At 41.2% G+C, this 15,570-nt stretch overlaps 1 protein-coding gene across 1 annotated transcript; it reads left to right on the forward strand.

Annotated features, from left to right (window-relative positions):
- Positions 1 to 2,129: 2,129 nt before the first annotated feature.
- Positions 2,130 to 15,570, forward strand: LOC133109617 (deoxyribonuclease gamma-like). Its single transcript, XM_061219027.1, has 9 exons — positions 2,130 to 2,248; positions 4,190 to 4,290; positions 6,586 to 6,674; positions 8,524 to 8,610; positions 8,989 to 9,101; positions 10,890 to 11,002; positions 11,787 to 11,944; positions 12,691 to 12,787; positions 14,067 to 15,570. The coding sequence occupies exons 2-9, from the start codon at positions 4,210 to 4,212 to the stop codon at positions 14,169 to 14,171; spliced, it is 843 nt and encodes a 280-aa protein (XP_061075011.1). The 5' UTR covers positions 2,130 to 2,248; positions 4,190 to 4,209; the 3' UTR covers positions 14,172 to 15,570.

Consider the following 15,570-nt stretch of genomic DNA (forward strand, 5'->3'; position numbering starts at 1 on the left):
AAGGTTTTCCCATGTTTTAAAAGTACAACATAACACTATGATGTTGGATTTTAATAATATTTCATAATATAAAGTGAGCCTGATAATGATTTATAATCAATATACAGTATTTATGTGTGTTTCCCCCTATTTGGCTGTGTGAATGATATAAACAGAGAACATGTGTTTTAAAACGAGGGTGTTTCAGCAGAAATTCCTGTCTATGCCAGGAGTCTGTGATTAATCACTGTGTGATGGAGTTTCCCGAGTCTTAAAAGTAGCATGGTTGACATGGTTGTGATGTTCGTGTTAGTTAGTACAAGAAGAACCTTGGTAATCTTTTGGGATAAAATAAAAAAAACAGGAGAGACGACAACCAGCAAGATGCCTGGAAGGAGTTCCCCTGAGGACACGGGGCATTCCTCTCAAAACGTTGCGTAAGTGTTTGAAACTTGTGACTTCCTTTACAAAACCAATCAATCCGCTCTTTGAAATACTAGAAAGAAACCTGAATTTCTGTGTGAACTACTCTGGCCTCTCTGTGTGAGTGGCCTTCTCCCCTGATCAATCAACCGATGAATGAAATAAGGTGCAGTCACTATCTTCACAGATTCAAGATGTGACTTTTACAACAGCTGGAATACGATGGCGATGATGATGGCTTACATTTCGATGGCACCTTTCATCTCATGAACTGACCATTTTACAGCATGGGTACATCCACCACCAACTCATAGTACCTTTCCAGGTGATGCATGGCAGCCATTTTGTGGCAGAATGGCATGATTACATTACATTACATTATTGGCATTTGGCAGACGCTCTTATCCAGAGTGACGTACAACAAAATGATCATGATCCGTATGAGCATGATCACACATTGCATAAGGTGGGTGGAGAGGAAGGTAATCATTGAGCCAGTCCAATCAATGATTACTGATTAGGTAACCTGGGCTATGGCTCTTTAAGCCATCTTTAATCTTTAACGAATAGAGCGAGTCAGGGCTTAAGATCTCATCTGAAATTCTGATTGGATTATACCTAATGTGCCTTTGCTTGTACATAAATAAGGAGTTTGGCTTTTTAGCTTCCGGCTCCAGACCTACTTTCAATCACACACCAAAATTACCGTCTCAGCTGACATTGCGTATGATAGGAAAACATCTTTATAAGCCTTGCTCTTCTTTTATGTCAGTTATTCCTGGCATTCATCCATTATTTGTATGAGAAACTGGGTAAAGGGTGTGGCATCTTTCAAAGCCAGTCTGGAATTCAAAGCCAACAGAAGAGATTATTTCTCGAGGGGAAATGTTTTGCAGAAGGGTGCTCATTTAAATGTAGGGTAAGCCTTCATATGCATTCCTTTACACAGCGTGTTTACCGGAAGTCAAAAGCGAACAGTGTGTGTGGTCCGAGGTTTGAGACCACAAGCAGAGAGCACAATCAATAAGACATGTTTAAATTGTATGTGAGCTGTCGGCTTCAGAGCCTGATTATTTTAGCAGACCCTGGTGTAAAGTCCAGCTATGACCAGCCTGAGATACCAGCTACCAGCTGTTTCAAAACATAGCTTGAGCTGGTCAAACCATGTTGAGTATGCAGCTAGTCTAACCGGATCATGGTGGAAAATACGCTGTGAGTCTTCCTGCCAGGGTGATAGGCTTAAGATAAGATCAGGTCCCTTTAGTGAGAAGCCCATTTACCTGAATAACATGCATTTGATTGGATGAACAAATTATCAAAAGAGAGGAAAATATTATGTATCAGGCTGGTATTATTACTGTATTCATTTGTATAACTGCCAATGGCACCTGGCTGTAACTGTACGGTTACCATGGAGCCGAGTGTGTTCTAGCACACGTGAGAGGTGCCTGTTACCAACAACGTTTTGATTCAAATAAAAAGAAGGCAGCTCTGCACATCTCACCGTTTGGGATTATTTTTTTTTAAAGCAATTTGCAAATAATTAATATAGAAAGTCATACAAGGTGTGCAAAGTTCCATTCCACAGCCATGCGGACAAGGAGATGAAGGCTATAGAAAAAAGTGACAAACGCATAGGCGAGCAGGAGAGAGAAGTGAAAGAGAGAAAGACTCGAGACAGAAAGAGATCATATGAGAGCGAGAGAGAGAGAGAGAGAGAGAGAGAGAGAGAGAGGAACTAAGTTCAGTCAATGACAAAGATTCAGTCAGATAAGTGGATTTGCAGGTGCCGCAGCATGCTTGTTATGTCTGCGTGATTTGCTGACTGAAGCTCCATCGTATAACGGTAAGGGATTATCCATTTGCGTCCAGTTTCATTGGGCTTTTCGTTTCTAGGGCAACACAGGTGCACATAAACAGAAGGGCGGGCGCCCACATATAGTCAAAAGGTAGGAAAATACCTTTAAAAGCAGAGCTTTTCATTTTGATCCATTCTACCCCTTTTGAGTGAGTTCAGAAACGTCCAAGCTGATGCTTGTAGTGGGATCTGCACATTTTAAAGGCAGAGAATATGGTACAGTATATTGTTTAAGTGTTTTCTGTTATGTGGCAGCTCTGAACATGCAGGCTGGCAGCTGTGGGGTATCAGGTTCACAGAAACTGAACCAGATGGGGAAGTGGTCTGTCTGAGAGGCCAGGCTCTGTGGTCAGCCCTGCTGTTCCGGTTCCATTTTCACGGTTAAAAGCACCTATTCTCTCCTGTAGACAGTAATTACCCCCTCTGGGCTTACCCCCTCCAATTCATTGTTGAATTATATTTGTGTGTGTGTGTTGTTAAATATCACATTATGGCGTGTAAGCGCAGACTAAGCACATTTTCAGTTTGTCAGTTGTAATGAGGCTGTTTTCGTGATAAGCATCGTGGTTAATGTTTGCAACCGTTTACAGGAAGTACAAATTCCCAGTAGCTGTGGGGTTATTACGGTAAACTAGCACCAGTGCATGTTTTTTTCTCTTGTAGAGCTGTGGTGAAACATTTCTTTATTCTTCTTTATTTATGTTGTTATGTTGGTAGAGTTGTGGTTTGTCTTCATACTGAATGTCAGTTTTAAGTTGGGAAATGCCTGTGTACATTATTGGACAAATATGACATTCTTGGTAATGTAAGTGTTCAAAATCTCTGTGAAACCACACAAATTTTTATGGATATTTTCCAATTTTATGAATTCACATAAATTTACAAAGATATGAACATCAGGTCAACTTTGGTTTTATGAGCCCAATAGTGATTACATGTACTCTCTTTGTCACGGTGGGGGACAGACGGTGGGGGACAGAGGAACCAATAGCAGACTCAGGGGTTATGAGAAAAGGGAAGTTTAATTAGGGCAGATGAAGGGGCAGACAGAGTGTAATCAAAAACAGGCGAAGTTCAAAAACCGGGAGGTCAGTACGAACAGGGCAGAGGTACAGAAATCACCATGCAAAACAAAAATCCAGAGTAGAGCCGAGCAGGAGTCAAAAACCAGAAAAAATCCAAAACAACCAGACAGAATGTCACAAGGGCAAAGGTACGGGAATGAGGAGGCTAGAACAAGGGGGAAGGAATACAAGGCCTCAGAACTCAGAATCAGGAAAAGATGAATTAGTGAAGAGCAACTGAAAAAGACAGGTATAAATACACAGGGGAATGAGACAACCTAGGCCGGGGCATGGGAGTGACGGCGGTCTAACAAAGTTATAGAGCAGTATAGAAGTAGATAGTCTGTCAGTTATGTGATTAAACTATAAATACCCAAAACTAGTGAATGTTAGTTTGTTAGTTAGACAAACATATTAGTGTGTTATTATAATTAGTACTGTACAAATGCTATGTTAGTCAGGATTAGTAGATTAGTGCTATCTACAAACATAAATGGAGAGAAAGCAGGAAGTAAGAAAAGCGAGACTGAGAATGAATCGTGGGAAACCGGAAAATTCAGAAAACACCAAAATAGTGAATCACGCAGACGGAAGTGACTTGGGCTCAGAACTATATAAAGACACAGACATCACAGGGGAAGATGAGTGCAATGAACTATGAATGTAAACAGAAAATCAGACAAGAATATGAAAAAATATATATTTTTATTATTATTATTTTTAACTTCAGGAGTAACAGCAGTACGGTAAAAGAGCATATGAGGGTCAAAATAAATGACGTTGTATGCTTGTATATCCATATACTCCATTTATATGAAAATGTGTGTTTTCATGGTTTTGTTGTTCTTTGTTTATCATTCATCAGGGCAATACCAGATTTCTGTCATGAAAGTGGCATCTTTCAACATCCAGAGGTTTGGGGAGAATAAAGTGTCAGACAGAGAGGTTCTCTCCACTCTCATCAAGGTAATTACTGTTTCTAAAGACAGCTTGTGATCGCCCGGAAGTGCATCCTGATGATTCAAATCATCTTCCATATAAAAGTTATAAAGAACATAAAAAGCTAATTCTACAATGTTATTCTATTGATTTGAAAGTTTTTTTTAATTCTGAAAGTTACAAAGTTATTATACTGCTCACTACAAAAGTATTTTGTATCAGTCATTTGGAGCCCAAGTCTTGTTGTGTAATTAGCATGGCATTTGTATTTTAACCAATCGGCAGTGTGACCGCTTAATGGGCTGCCAATCAGATGCCAGCATCCGCCTGGCAGCCCATTGAGTGTTTACAACTGACATGCTTTACATCAAAACAATATTTCATTATTTCCCTTGTAGGGTCCTCGCATAGACCGCCAAATAACGTAGGGATTTCACTCTCTACGAAACCGGGGCGCCAATTAATGTTATGTAGCAGTATAACTGCAAAAAGTAATCAGTCTCATAAAATTACTGTTATCAGAAATATCTAATCATAAATTTAGTATTTTAATAAAATAACCATTATCAATGATTAAACATACCGATAACCTGAAGGTTGGAAGTTCTTCGAAAGACTGCTTTAACTCGGCTCTCATGTCTATGCGATTCCAAAACAGACACCGGGGTTTAATAAAATATTTATTAAACAAACGTACAAACACAGAACAGATAAACTAACGGGAGGTTAGTAAGGTAAGTTAGTAGGGTGTGTGTGTGTGTGTGTGTGTGTGCGCGCGCGCACAAAGGAAAGGTAAATTGGGCGTGTTAGGGTTAGCTGTGAGAAGAGACTACTTGCGTAGTTTACTCTATATATGCGCGAAAGACGGCGAATCAATTCGCGTACAAATATATATATATACATAGCTAACAAAATACATTCCAATGATAAGACGGCAAATATAGAACACAGATTCACAATATCAGTCAAGACTAAACTAAACACTGGCTACGCCTGAATGTTTGTTGTCTTACTGAGTCCATACGCATTGCTGGATCCAAAAGACGTGCTGTCCTTGTAGAAGCGGCGATGGTGCTGTGAATGATGTCCTGGAGAGATGCGCAGAGCTGGATGTTCCCGTGGGCTGTGCGTTGTCGTCTGGTCCGTTCGGTTCTGGGAAAAATATTCGCTGGTCCTTTTTCCGGGTGGAAAAGATCGTTGCTGTTCGTTGGTGAGCTTTGCAGGAGTAAACTTATGTAGCGTTCCGCGTACACCAGTTTCCACTCGCTATAGGCCTCTAAGTTACCGCGAGGTCACTAGGTGTGTCCGTAGGCCTGGTAGTGCGCTGTGCAGTATTCAGCCTCTGTCCGAGTCTCGTAGCAGATGAGCTGAAGCGAATGGCCAAAAAGGGTGCGTTGAAAAAGGAATGAATAGAAGAAGAAGAAGAGGATGAAGAAGAGAAGGATCCCGAGAACATGTCTTGCTCTTATACGGGAAAGTTTATTGCTCCCGCCATTACGGGATTGGCTGAACCGAGCTAGACGTCATGCGGGCGGACGTCGCGGAATTGTCCTGTGGGATTGTGGGAAATGTTGGATCCTACACCCTACTTATGAATAATAATAATAGTAAAAAAAACATATCAATATCTTCTGGCTTAATAACATTTTGTGTTCAATCTGGTGTAGCCAAAATAAAACAAAAATAATGCAACATTTCATTAAGGCAAACATACTTAAGTCAGTGGCCCTCACTCCTGGTCCTGGAGAACTGCAGGACATGCTGGCTTTTGTTGTTACTCAGAGTTTATTTGACACATTAAAGCAGTTACTTACACAGTTAAAGGTACAAGTAAGGTACAGGTAATTTCGGACTTCTAACGGTCAAGAGAGGAATTGGAGCAACAAACACCTTCAAACCACAAGGTTGTTTATCCCACCCCTTGTCTGTGAATGCGCTGATGTTGAAACGCCATTGGCTGTGGCAATTAGAACCAATTTTCAAACAGTGAGCTTGAATTATTGTACTGTAATGGGAAAGTGTCACCAGAATCACCCACAAAGAAATCTGAGATAAGAAATATTGACATTTCATACAGTTACAGATGATAAAAAAACCCATAACATCATGTTCACTATTTAATCCTACCATAATTTGTAAAAATTATACAGTATCAAGATAAAAGAAAAACAGTTTTTTAAGAGATGTCAGACACCGAATGTGATGAAATTGACCCCAAACATAATAACTGCATACTGAATGGTCACTACACTTGCTCGTTGACGCGCCTCCGCAGAGCGAATCATGCACAGAATGCTCTGCTCGTCTCTCCTTCTCTCCCAGATTGTATCCCGTTATGGCATCATCCTGATCCTGGAGGTGGTCGATGTGAAAGGAGTGGCCATGAGCACATTCCTCACAGAGCTGAATAAGTGAGCATTGAATATAGAATCCGTATAGAATACGGAGCTGACTAATACTCCGCTCCGTATTCCTAATGCTGCAATCTTCCTCCCGCTCAATCAAATTCCATGCATTTTCTGGCAATATACAAAAGGATGTGACAACATAGAGTACTGTGCTGAAGTAACAGTATTGTGAAGGATATTCTGGACAGTAAAATTGGAGCGTTCCGGACAATAATGCCATCCGTAAAATATCGTAGGGCTAAGTATGACGATTTGTATGATTATGTTAACTAATGACATCTGATCCCTACACTGGGACCAATGCAAAGAGCTGTCATTTCTACATGGATCACTATGAAGCACAGCATTTCAACACTTCTAATCTAGATCAGAATTATCTGGATTTTGAAATCCTTTTTTTGCTCTGCCAGATCAAATTGTTCTTGCAGGTCTTTACCTGGTTTTTCAATTCAATTTTCAGATAGGATCATTGCCACAAGATCAGAACTGGGGAATCTTGATTTGTCTTTGGATATGTCTCTATCTGTCGGTGAAAATAATGCAATATTTCATTCAGACAAACATACTTATGTCAGTGGTCCTCACTCCTGGTCCTGGGGAGCTGCAGGGTCTGCTGGCTTTTGCTGTTACTTACACAGTTAGCTGACCTCACCTGGCCAGATTTACTAAGGAAACAGTCGCAACACACAAACATTTGCTCAATTGTTTGTGGTCACAGTATATAATTTCACATTACATTGGAAAATTAGAAAAGATAGAAGAGACAGGTGTGAAACAAAATAATGAAATCCTGTCTCCTTTCCGGAGTGTAACACATTAGGTTGTCCCCACTCCACACAGCCGTGGATGTGCTGTTGCCCACAACCCAGCACCCAAGGCCTAAAAATCCTCACGCAAAGAAGGGAGTTGCAATTAATGCCTGCTTTAGTAAATCAGACGGAATACTTAATTTGCCTAATTTAAATAATATGTTTTAGTGGCCATTTACATATGCATGAACATATTGACCTATGCATCAACAGGAAAATCGCCCTAATCCCTGCAAATTTCATCCTTTCAAGGGATCTTGATTATCCTGGTTTTCAGTATCAAAACTATCCTAATCTCCACCTTGAAATACCCCAAACAGTATTCTAGGTATGAATAGATTATTTAAAAAAAATTAAGATCAGGATCACAGCTTCTAGTTTTGAAATACACGATTTTGAGATTTAATCCTATTCAATTACTGAAATCATTCATTCATTCATTATCCTAACCTGCGAATCCTGAACAGGGTCGCAGGGGGGCTGGAGCCTATCCCAGCATACATTGGGCGAAAGGCAGGAATACACCCTGGACAGGTCGCCAGTCCATTGCAGGGCACACACACCATTCACTCACACACTCATACCTATGGGCAATTTAGACTCTCCAATCAGCCTAACATGCATGTCTTTGGACTGTGGGAGGAAACCGGAGTACCCGGAGGAAACCCACGCAGACAAGGGGAGAACATACAAACTCCACACAAAGAGGCCCCGGCCAACGGGGATTCTAACCCAGGACCTCCTTGCTGTGAGGCGGCAGTGCTACCCACTGCACCATCCGTGCCACCTAATTACTGAAATCCAATCCAAAAAATAATTTTGAAATACTGGACCCAGATGAGCTTAACTTGTGGATAATGATCACTTTTCCATTTAATAATGACCCCTTTCCAAGTTATCGAGATTCACAAGTCATAACTGTTTCTTCCTCTTGGTCCACCAATGCCAGTGTATTTGGAAAGAAAAACCCTGAAGTACGACAAATCACAGTATATGCCAAAGAGTTGCCATCTTTAAAACGTCTTATTTTGTATGTTTATCAGGGTCAATAAAAAGCATCCCTACACAATGGCGAGGAGCCCACCACTTGGCCGGAAATCCTACAAAGAGCAGTTCATGTTCCTCTACCGGTATGTCATTCACACTTTTCACAAGCACACAGGAAGATCATCACTGCTCAGTACTGGAGCAATGGAGAAGGCCCTGAGGTTGCCCATCTCCATGCCTGTTTTCTAGTTGCTGGTTTAGCAGCTACGTGTCGGCCCATTTCAATGAACTTTCTGAATGGAATCAACTGAAACCAAAATGAGCTGAGCTCTGTCTTGTGTACTGCTGCTCTAGAGGGGGTGAGACCAGTTACTCTGTGATATTGTGCACAAGGACCTGACACCCAAACAGGATATTGTTTATCAGTTATGGCACTGTAGACACTGTGCAGGATTCCAGAAATCTGGACGGACAGCAGAGTGTTTTTGAGTGCTGTGTCTGTCCGTCTGCTTGTCTGTCAGAGAGGACCTGGTGACTCTGAGGGACACCTACCAGTATGAGGACATGCAGGAGGGAGATGAGGACGCCTTCGCCCGGGAGCCATACATCCTGCGATTTACCTGCCTGAACACAGGTGAGTCTCTCCTGTACAGAACACCCACGGTGACATACAGGATAACATCAGTGCTGTAAAGTAGTTATGGGACTGGGTAAAGCAATTGGACAGATTAATGATCTGAAATCAAGTAATCATATTTAGTACTTGGTTTCAGTCCTTTGCATTCGATGACTACATGAAGGCTGTCACCAGACGCTGGGTATCTTCCCTGGTGATGCTCTGCATGTAGTCTGTGACCCATAGACATCACCAGACGCTGGGTATCTTCCCTGGTGGTGCTCTGCCTGTAGTCTGTGACCCATAGACATCACCAGACGCTGGGTATCTTCCCTGGTGATGCTCTGCCTGTAGTCTGTGACCCATAGACATCACCAGACGCTGGGTATCTTCCCTGGTGATGCTCTGCCTGTAGCCTGTGACCCATAGACATCACCAGACGCTGGGTATCTTCCCTGGTGATGCTCTGCCTGTAGCCTGTGACCCACAGACATCACCAGACGCTGGGTATCTTCCCTGGTGGTGCTCTGACAGGCCTGGACAGTAGCCATCTTCAGCCCCTGTTTGTTTAGTGGGATTTCTGCTTTCAGTCTTTTCTTCAGCAAGTGAAGTACATGTTCAATTGGACTTACAATTGGATTTACTTGGCCAGCAAGGAACATACATTTTTTAGCCCTGAAAAAGTTTGTCACTTTAGCAGTATGTTTGGGATCATGCTAGGGGCAACATGGCTGGCAAAATGGTTGGCATTTAAAAACCATGGTAAATAGTTGGCATTTATATAGTGCTGTACAATTGATGCTTCGCGTTCGCCCATTCATACACACACACACACACACTCACACTCACACACACACACACACACACACACACACACACACACACACACACACACACACACACACACACACACACACACACACACACACACACACACCAACAGCGGAACCGCTGGAGAGAATGGCAGGAACCCATTACAAGATTGTAATGACAAAACAGACAGGTTTAACTAGACCAGATAACACAGGGAAATGATAATCAGGTGTGCGCGATAATCAGGAGGTGAGACGCAGGTGAAACAAATTAATTAATTGAATGAACAGAAGACAGACTACAGAAAGCACAGAGGGAAACAAAACGCTGGGGACAGAAAACGGATACAGAAATTCAGAAAATGTACTTTACAAGTGGGTGAAATAAAATTATCATTTGGATATATAATTCCATTTCTCCTCCATCATACTCCAGTTGTGACAAATTTTGGAGAATTCAGTTAATTCATCCTCATCCTCATTCTGGATTATGGCGGGATATGCACAGGATAGGATCTCCCCCTTCTGGGGAGTAGGCGCATGTGCTATGTGTTGTGTGCTATGTGTTATGTACTGCTATGTGTTGTGTGCTATGTATTGTGTACTGCTATGTGTTGTGTGCTATGTGTTCTGTACTGCTATGTATTATGTGCTATGTGTTGTGTGCTATGTATTGTGTACTGCTATGTGTTGTGTGCTATGTGTTATGTACTGCTATGTGTTGTGTGCTATGTATTATGTGCTGCTATGTGTTGTGTGCTATGTATTGTGTGCTGCTATGTGTTGTGTGCTATGTGTTATGTACTACTATGTGTTATGTGCTATGTGTTATGTACTGCTATGTGCTGTAAGCCATGTATTGTGTGCTGCTATGTGTTGTAAGCCATGTATTGTGTGCTGCTATGTGTTGTGTGCTATGTGTTATGTGCTGCTATGTGTTGTGTGCTATGTATTGTGTGCTGCTATGTGTTGTGACTGTGTGTGTTGTTCACAGTTCTGAAGGACCTGGTGATGATCCCCGTGCACACCAAGCCTGAAGACTCAGAAAAGGAGCTGGATGAGCTCTACGATGTCTTTCAGACCGTGAAGAAGAAGTGGAAGACTGATGTGAGTGGAGAACAGATCATACAGCACCGGCTACACCACACACTACTCACATCCACCACACACTCCTCACATCCACCACACACTACTCACATCCACCACACACTACTCACATACACCACACACTACTCACATCCACCAGACACTACTCACATCCACCAGACACTACTCACATCCACCACACACTACTCACATCCACCACACACTACTCACATCCACCACACACTGCTCACATCCACCACACGCTACTCACATCCACCACACACTGCTCACATCCACCACACACTACTCACACCCACCACACACTACTCACACCCACCACACCATACCGCACCGGGCTACACCACACACTACTCAGATCCACCAGACCACACAGCCTGCTAGGGCTCTCATGCACAACATCCCAATAACTGCAAATAATATCAAAATCATTTCCTAGCATCTACAATGGAGAATTTTACTACTGTACTGTACACACTTGTCAATGCATGCTTGTCTGATGCATGTTGATGGGTACAGATGCAGTGATTGGTTAGATTTTTGGTTATTTTTATCATTATATTTTATTGTTAACCGTATGTGCAGAGACACCCACTTGATTTGGAACAAATTTTACAGTGTGTTCAGATTTAATTCAAGCCATACCCTTTTAGGCTTGTTCAAGTTTAATTTTAGTGTAAAAAATATGCACATATGCTGGTTTTATAGACACATTTAAAAAATAAAGCACTGACGCTGGATTTGGAGGCGAATAGTGTGCGTGAGTTGCTCTCACATGCTGTCATAGGACATCATGATCCTGGAAGACTTCAATGCTGGGGGCCGTTATGTGTCCAAGAGAAAGATGAACAGAATCAGAATCCGCAGAGACAGGGACTTCCATTGGCTGATCCAGGATGACGTGGACACCACAACCAATGCAGGAAACGACCACACCTATGACAGGTAACCAGGGCATAAACGGAACGGTCCAGATTTGTTATTGATACATTTAAATCTCTTACAATGACTGATTTAAGAGAACTTGGTGCATTCACCAATTTTTTCTTAGGTAGGAACAACATTTCCAAGTGGTCCTGACCTTCGTATGATTCCTGTAAACAGGAGCCTGTCAGTGCATGTCAGCCCAGCTCAGCTGGCACACAGAACTCTGATCAAACTTTAAAACTAGGCATTGCAGATGAAATATAAATAGATTTAGCAACTGCATTGCTTATTTATCATCTCAAATGTTTTCAGAAATGTATTTTATTTGAACTGCTTAGGAGAAAAATGGTCCTCTGAATTATTATTATGTTTTGACAAAAATGAATGTCTACCCAATCATGTATCAGTCCTCCCTTGTCCTTGTTAATCCTATTGGCTATCTATCTGATAGAACCCACCTACAGTACACTACCATATATACTTTATTTTACAGAAATCTTCATTTAGGACAGTTGAAGTTAGGTGCGTTTGTTGAATCTGACGTGACACACTAATATGAGCCCTTCATACTAAAAAAGTAAGAAAAAAAAAAATCTACGCATTAAATAATATTATAGTGCAGGCAACACCAGATGATACACACCCACAAATATACTCACACACACTAGAAATGTGGTAAGTCACAGTAGGGGCACTATTGCAGTTACATTACTAGCAACAATAACCTATGAACACATGCTTTGTTGATTTTGTTTCTTGACCAGAATCCTGGTTTATGGGGACGATATGTTGGAAGCCATAGAACCAAACTCAGCCCAGCCGTTTGATTTCCAACAAGCCTTTGGCCTGACTGAAGACATGGTGAGCTGTCAAATCCTTTATCACAACCATATCACACCCAAAATCACCCAGTATAAATAAATGAACCCTTTATAAAAAAAGAAACCAAGCCTTAAGGTTATGTTCCACACATCTTTGGTCTTCCCGATCATTTTGAAGGTACAGACGTGTTCAAATTTGTTGGTACTTTTACAGATCATTGAAATAATGCTTAATTCCACCTGAAAAGTGATGAAATTAAAAGCTATTTTGTCATGTATACTTTGCATGCCGTTGGAAGAATGCATTCTTTATTTTTTGTGGTGGGGTACCAACGAATTTGACCACGTGTGTACGTACTTCAGTTATCATGAGGCATGGACTTGAAAAGATAAATTCCAACAATATTTGTTCAAGATGGCAGAAATTCTAAAGAAGACATGTATGAAGATTGTTTTGAGATATTTTTTAAATTATCAGTACCTAATCATAATTTTTCTTGAAATTTATAAAATTATAAATTTTCAGGATCTAACAATGACATTTGTGATGCTGTACCCGCCCACAAAGCTTATAACCAGAAAATAATTGGCTTAAAACACTCTCCTGGATATGGAGTAAAGGTTTGCAAAGTTTCATGATGATAGGACGACTATGCACTAGCCTCTGTATGACCCAGGCTCTTGAGTATCAGGCAGTTAAACTATAGTCTCTGTATGACCCAGGCTCTTGAGTATCAGGCAGTTAAACTATAGCCTCTGTATGACCCAGGCTCTTGAGTATCAGGCAGTTAAACTATAGCCTCTGTATGACCCAGGCTCTTGAGTATCAGGCAGTTAAACTATAGCCTCTGTATGACCCAGGCTCCGAGTATCAGGCAGTTAAACTATAGCCTCTGTATGACCCAGGCTCTTGAGTATCAGGCAGTTAAACTATAGCCTCTGTATGACCCAGGCTCTTGAGTATCAGGCAGTTAAACTATAGTCTCTGTATGACCCAGGCTCTTGAGTATCAGGCAGTTAAACTATAGCCTCTGTATGACCCAGGCTCTTGAGTATCAGGCAGTTAAACTATAGTCTCTGTATGACCCAGGCTCTGAGTATCAGGCAGTTAAACTATAGCCTCTGTATGACCCAGGCTCTTGAGTATCAGGCAGTTAAACTATAGCCTCTGTATGACCCAGGCTCTTGAGTATCAGGCAGTTAAACTATAGTCTCTGTATGACCCAGGCTCTTGAGTATCAGGCAGTTAAACTATAGCCTCTGTATGACCCAGGCTCTTGAGTATCAGGCAGTTAAACTATAGTCTCTGTACGACCCAGGCTCTGAGTATAAGTGACCACTACCCTGTGGAAGTGAAGCTGAAGGCAAAGAGAAGACGAAGACTTCCAGTGAACCACAGAGCTGTGAAAAGAACCCGCAAATGAAGAGCAATGCTGAGGAAGAGGAGGAGGACACAGATGAACGGGAATCATACGTCACATTCTTTGATAGATTGAGCTTTTTGCTAAATTAAAATAGAATACACAGATATGCATGGTACTTGAAATCTATCAGGATTTTGCAATAAATTCTCATGACTTTTTTCCACCGGGGGCTGAAAGTCTTGGTTGGAAGGCTGTAGCATGTAAATGACTTAATAACTGGCTGCATCACCTTCAGAGCAATAACTAATACATTCAGATAAATTGGTATGTTTTCCAGCATTAACTGTTTGTTTCACGCCCTACCACAGCATCTCTATTGGGTTCAATTCAATTCTGGGCCACTCCAAAACTTTACTTTTGTTTCCTTTGTGGACTTTTTGCATCATTGGGCCTCGTGCACATAAAATCTACGCATATTCAACCCATATAAAAAATCCAGAAATAATGAATTCTATTTTTATTATGTTTTTCAAATTTTTCAACTGTTTCTCAATAGGTTTTTAATTTCATTCAGGGTTTTATTCAATTCTTCTCCACCTGAGAAAGAAATGTGCTCCCTACCATGCTCTAAATGTTCTTGTATGGTTATGGAAGTGCTTCTCCTTTCATGCATCTCTGTTTCGATGCCGAATATGCCAATTATGTATCTGACCAGAGCATGCCATTTTGGCCTCATTTTGGTCATTTAGATAGAACCTGTGGTCAAATGAGGCCAAATTGAACATTATGGTCAGACCCAGCATTGGCATGTTTGGCACTGAAACAGGTGCATAAAATGAGAGGCACCTCATACCCACAGTGGAATATGGTCTGTGATGTTTTAGGGCTGTTTAAGATCAATGGGATAATGGATTCCAGCAAGTATCAGACAATTTTGGCAGACAATCTGGTTGCCTCTATCACAAGGCTGAGACTTGACAGTAGGTGAACATTCCAGCAAGACAATGACCCAAGAAGTCCACTCAGAAATGGTTCTGTGATAACAAATTCCACGTTCAATAACCGATAAGCTCAAACCCCAGAATGTGAAGGATCTTGCAAGCATCTGCACAGGGGAATGGTCCAAAATTGTTTTCCTTAACCTTGTCAAGCATTCCAGAACATTGACCATGGCACTTGATTGTACTGGTCAGGTACTTGAAGCTATGTTGTGTTGTCTATGTATTGGATTGTTTGTGGCCTGTGTTGCCGGAACCTCTATTATCAGTATTGTGTTGTTTGTAGCCTGTATTGTGTGACTGCTTGTTTTTTTTTTTTTTTACCAAAGGCTAATTTCCACCTGTCTTTCTTAATTATTATATATGTTTATATGTTTTTTTTTTTTAGATAAGTATTTGTGGCCCACTTATGAGAAAATGTTTATTTGGATTGCATTAAATAAAAGAATTAAATAAACTAA

The sequence above is a fragment of the Conger conger genome, chromosome 14 (assembly GCF_963514075.1).
Source record: "Conger conger chromosome 14, fConCon1.1, whole genome shotgun sequence".
Taxonomy (NCBI): domain Eukaryota; kingdom Metazoa; phylum Chordata; class Actinopteri; order Anguilliformes; family Congridae; genus Conger; species Conger conger.

What these genes read in the sequence shown, in the direction of transcription:
- LOC133109617 (XM_061219027.1), top strand. Translation starts at nt 4,210, where the DNA reads ATGAAAGTGGCATCTTTCAACATCCAGAGGTTTGGGGAGAATAAAGTG. An exon ending in TTCTCTCCACTCTCATCAAG is followed by an intron (nt 4,291 to 6,585) that starts GTAATTACTGTT and finishes CTTCTCTCCCAG; the next exon opens with ATTGTATCCCGTTATGGCAT. An exon ending in TTCCTCACAGAGCTGAATAA is followed by an intron (nt 6,675 to 8,523) that starts GTGAGCATTGAA and finishes TATGTTTATCAG; the next exon opens with GGTCAATAAAAAGCATCCCT.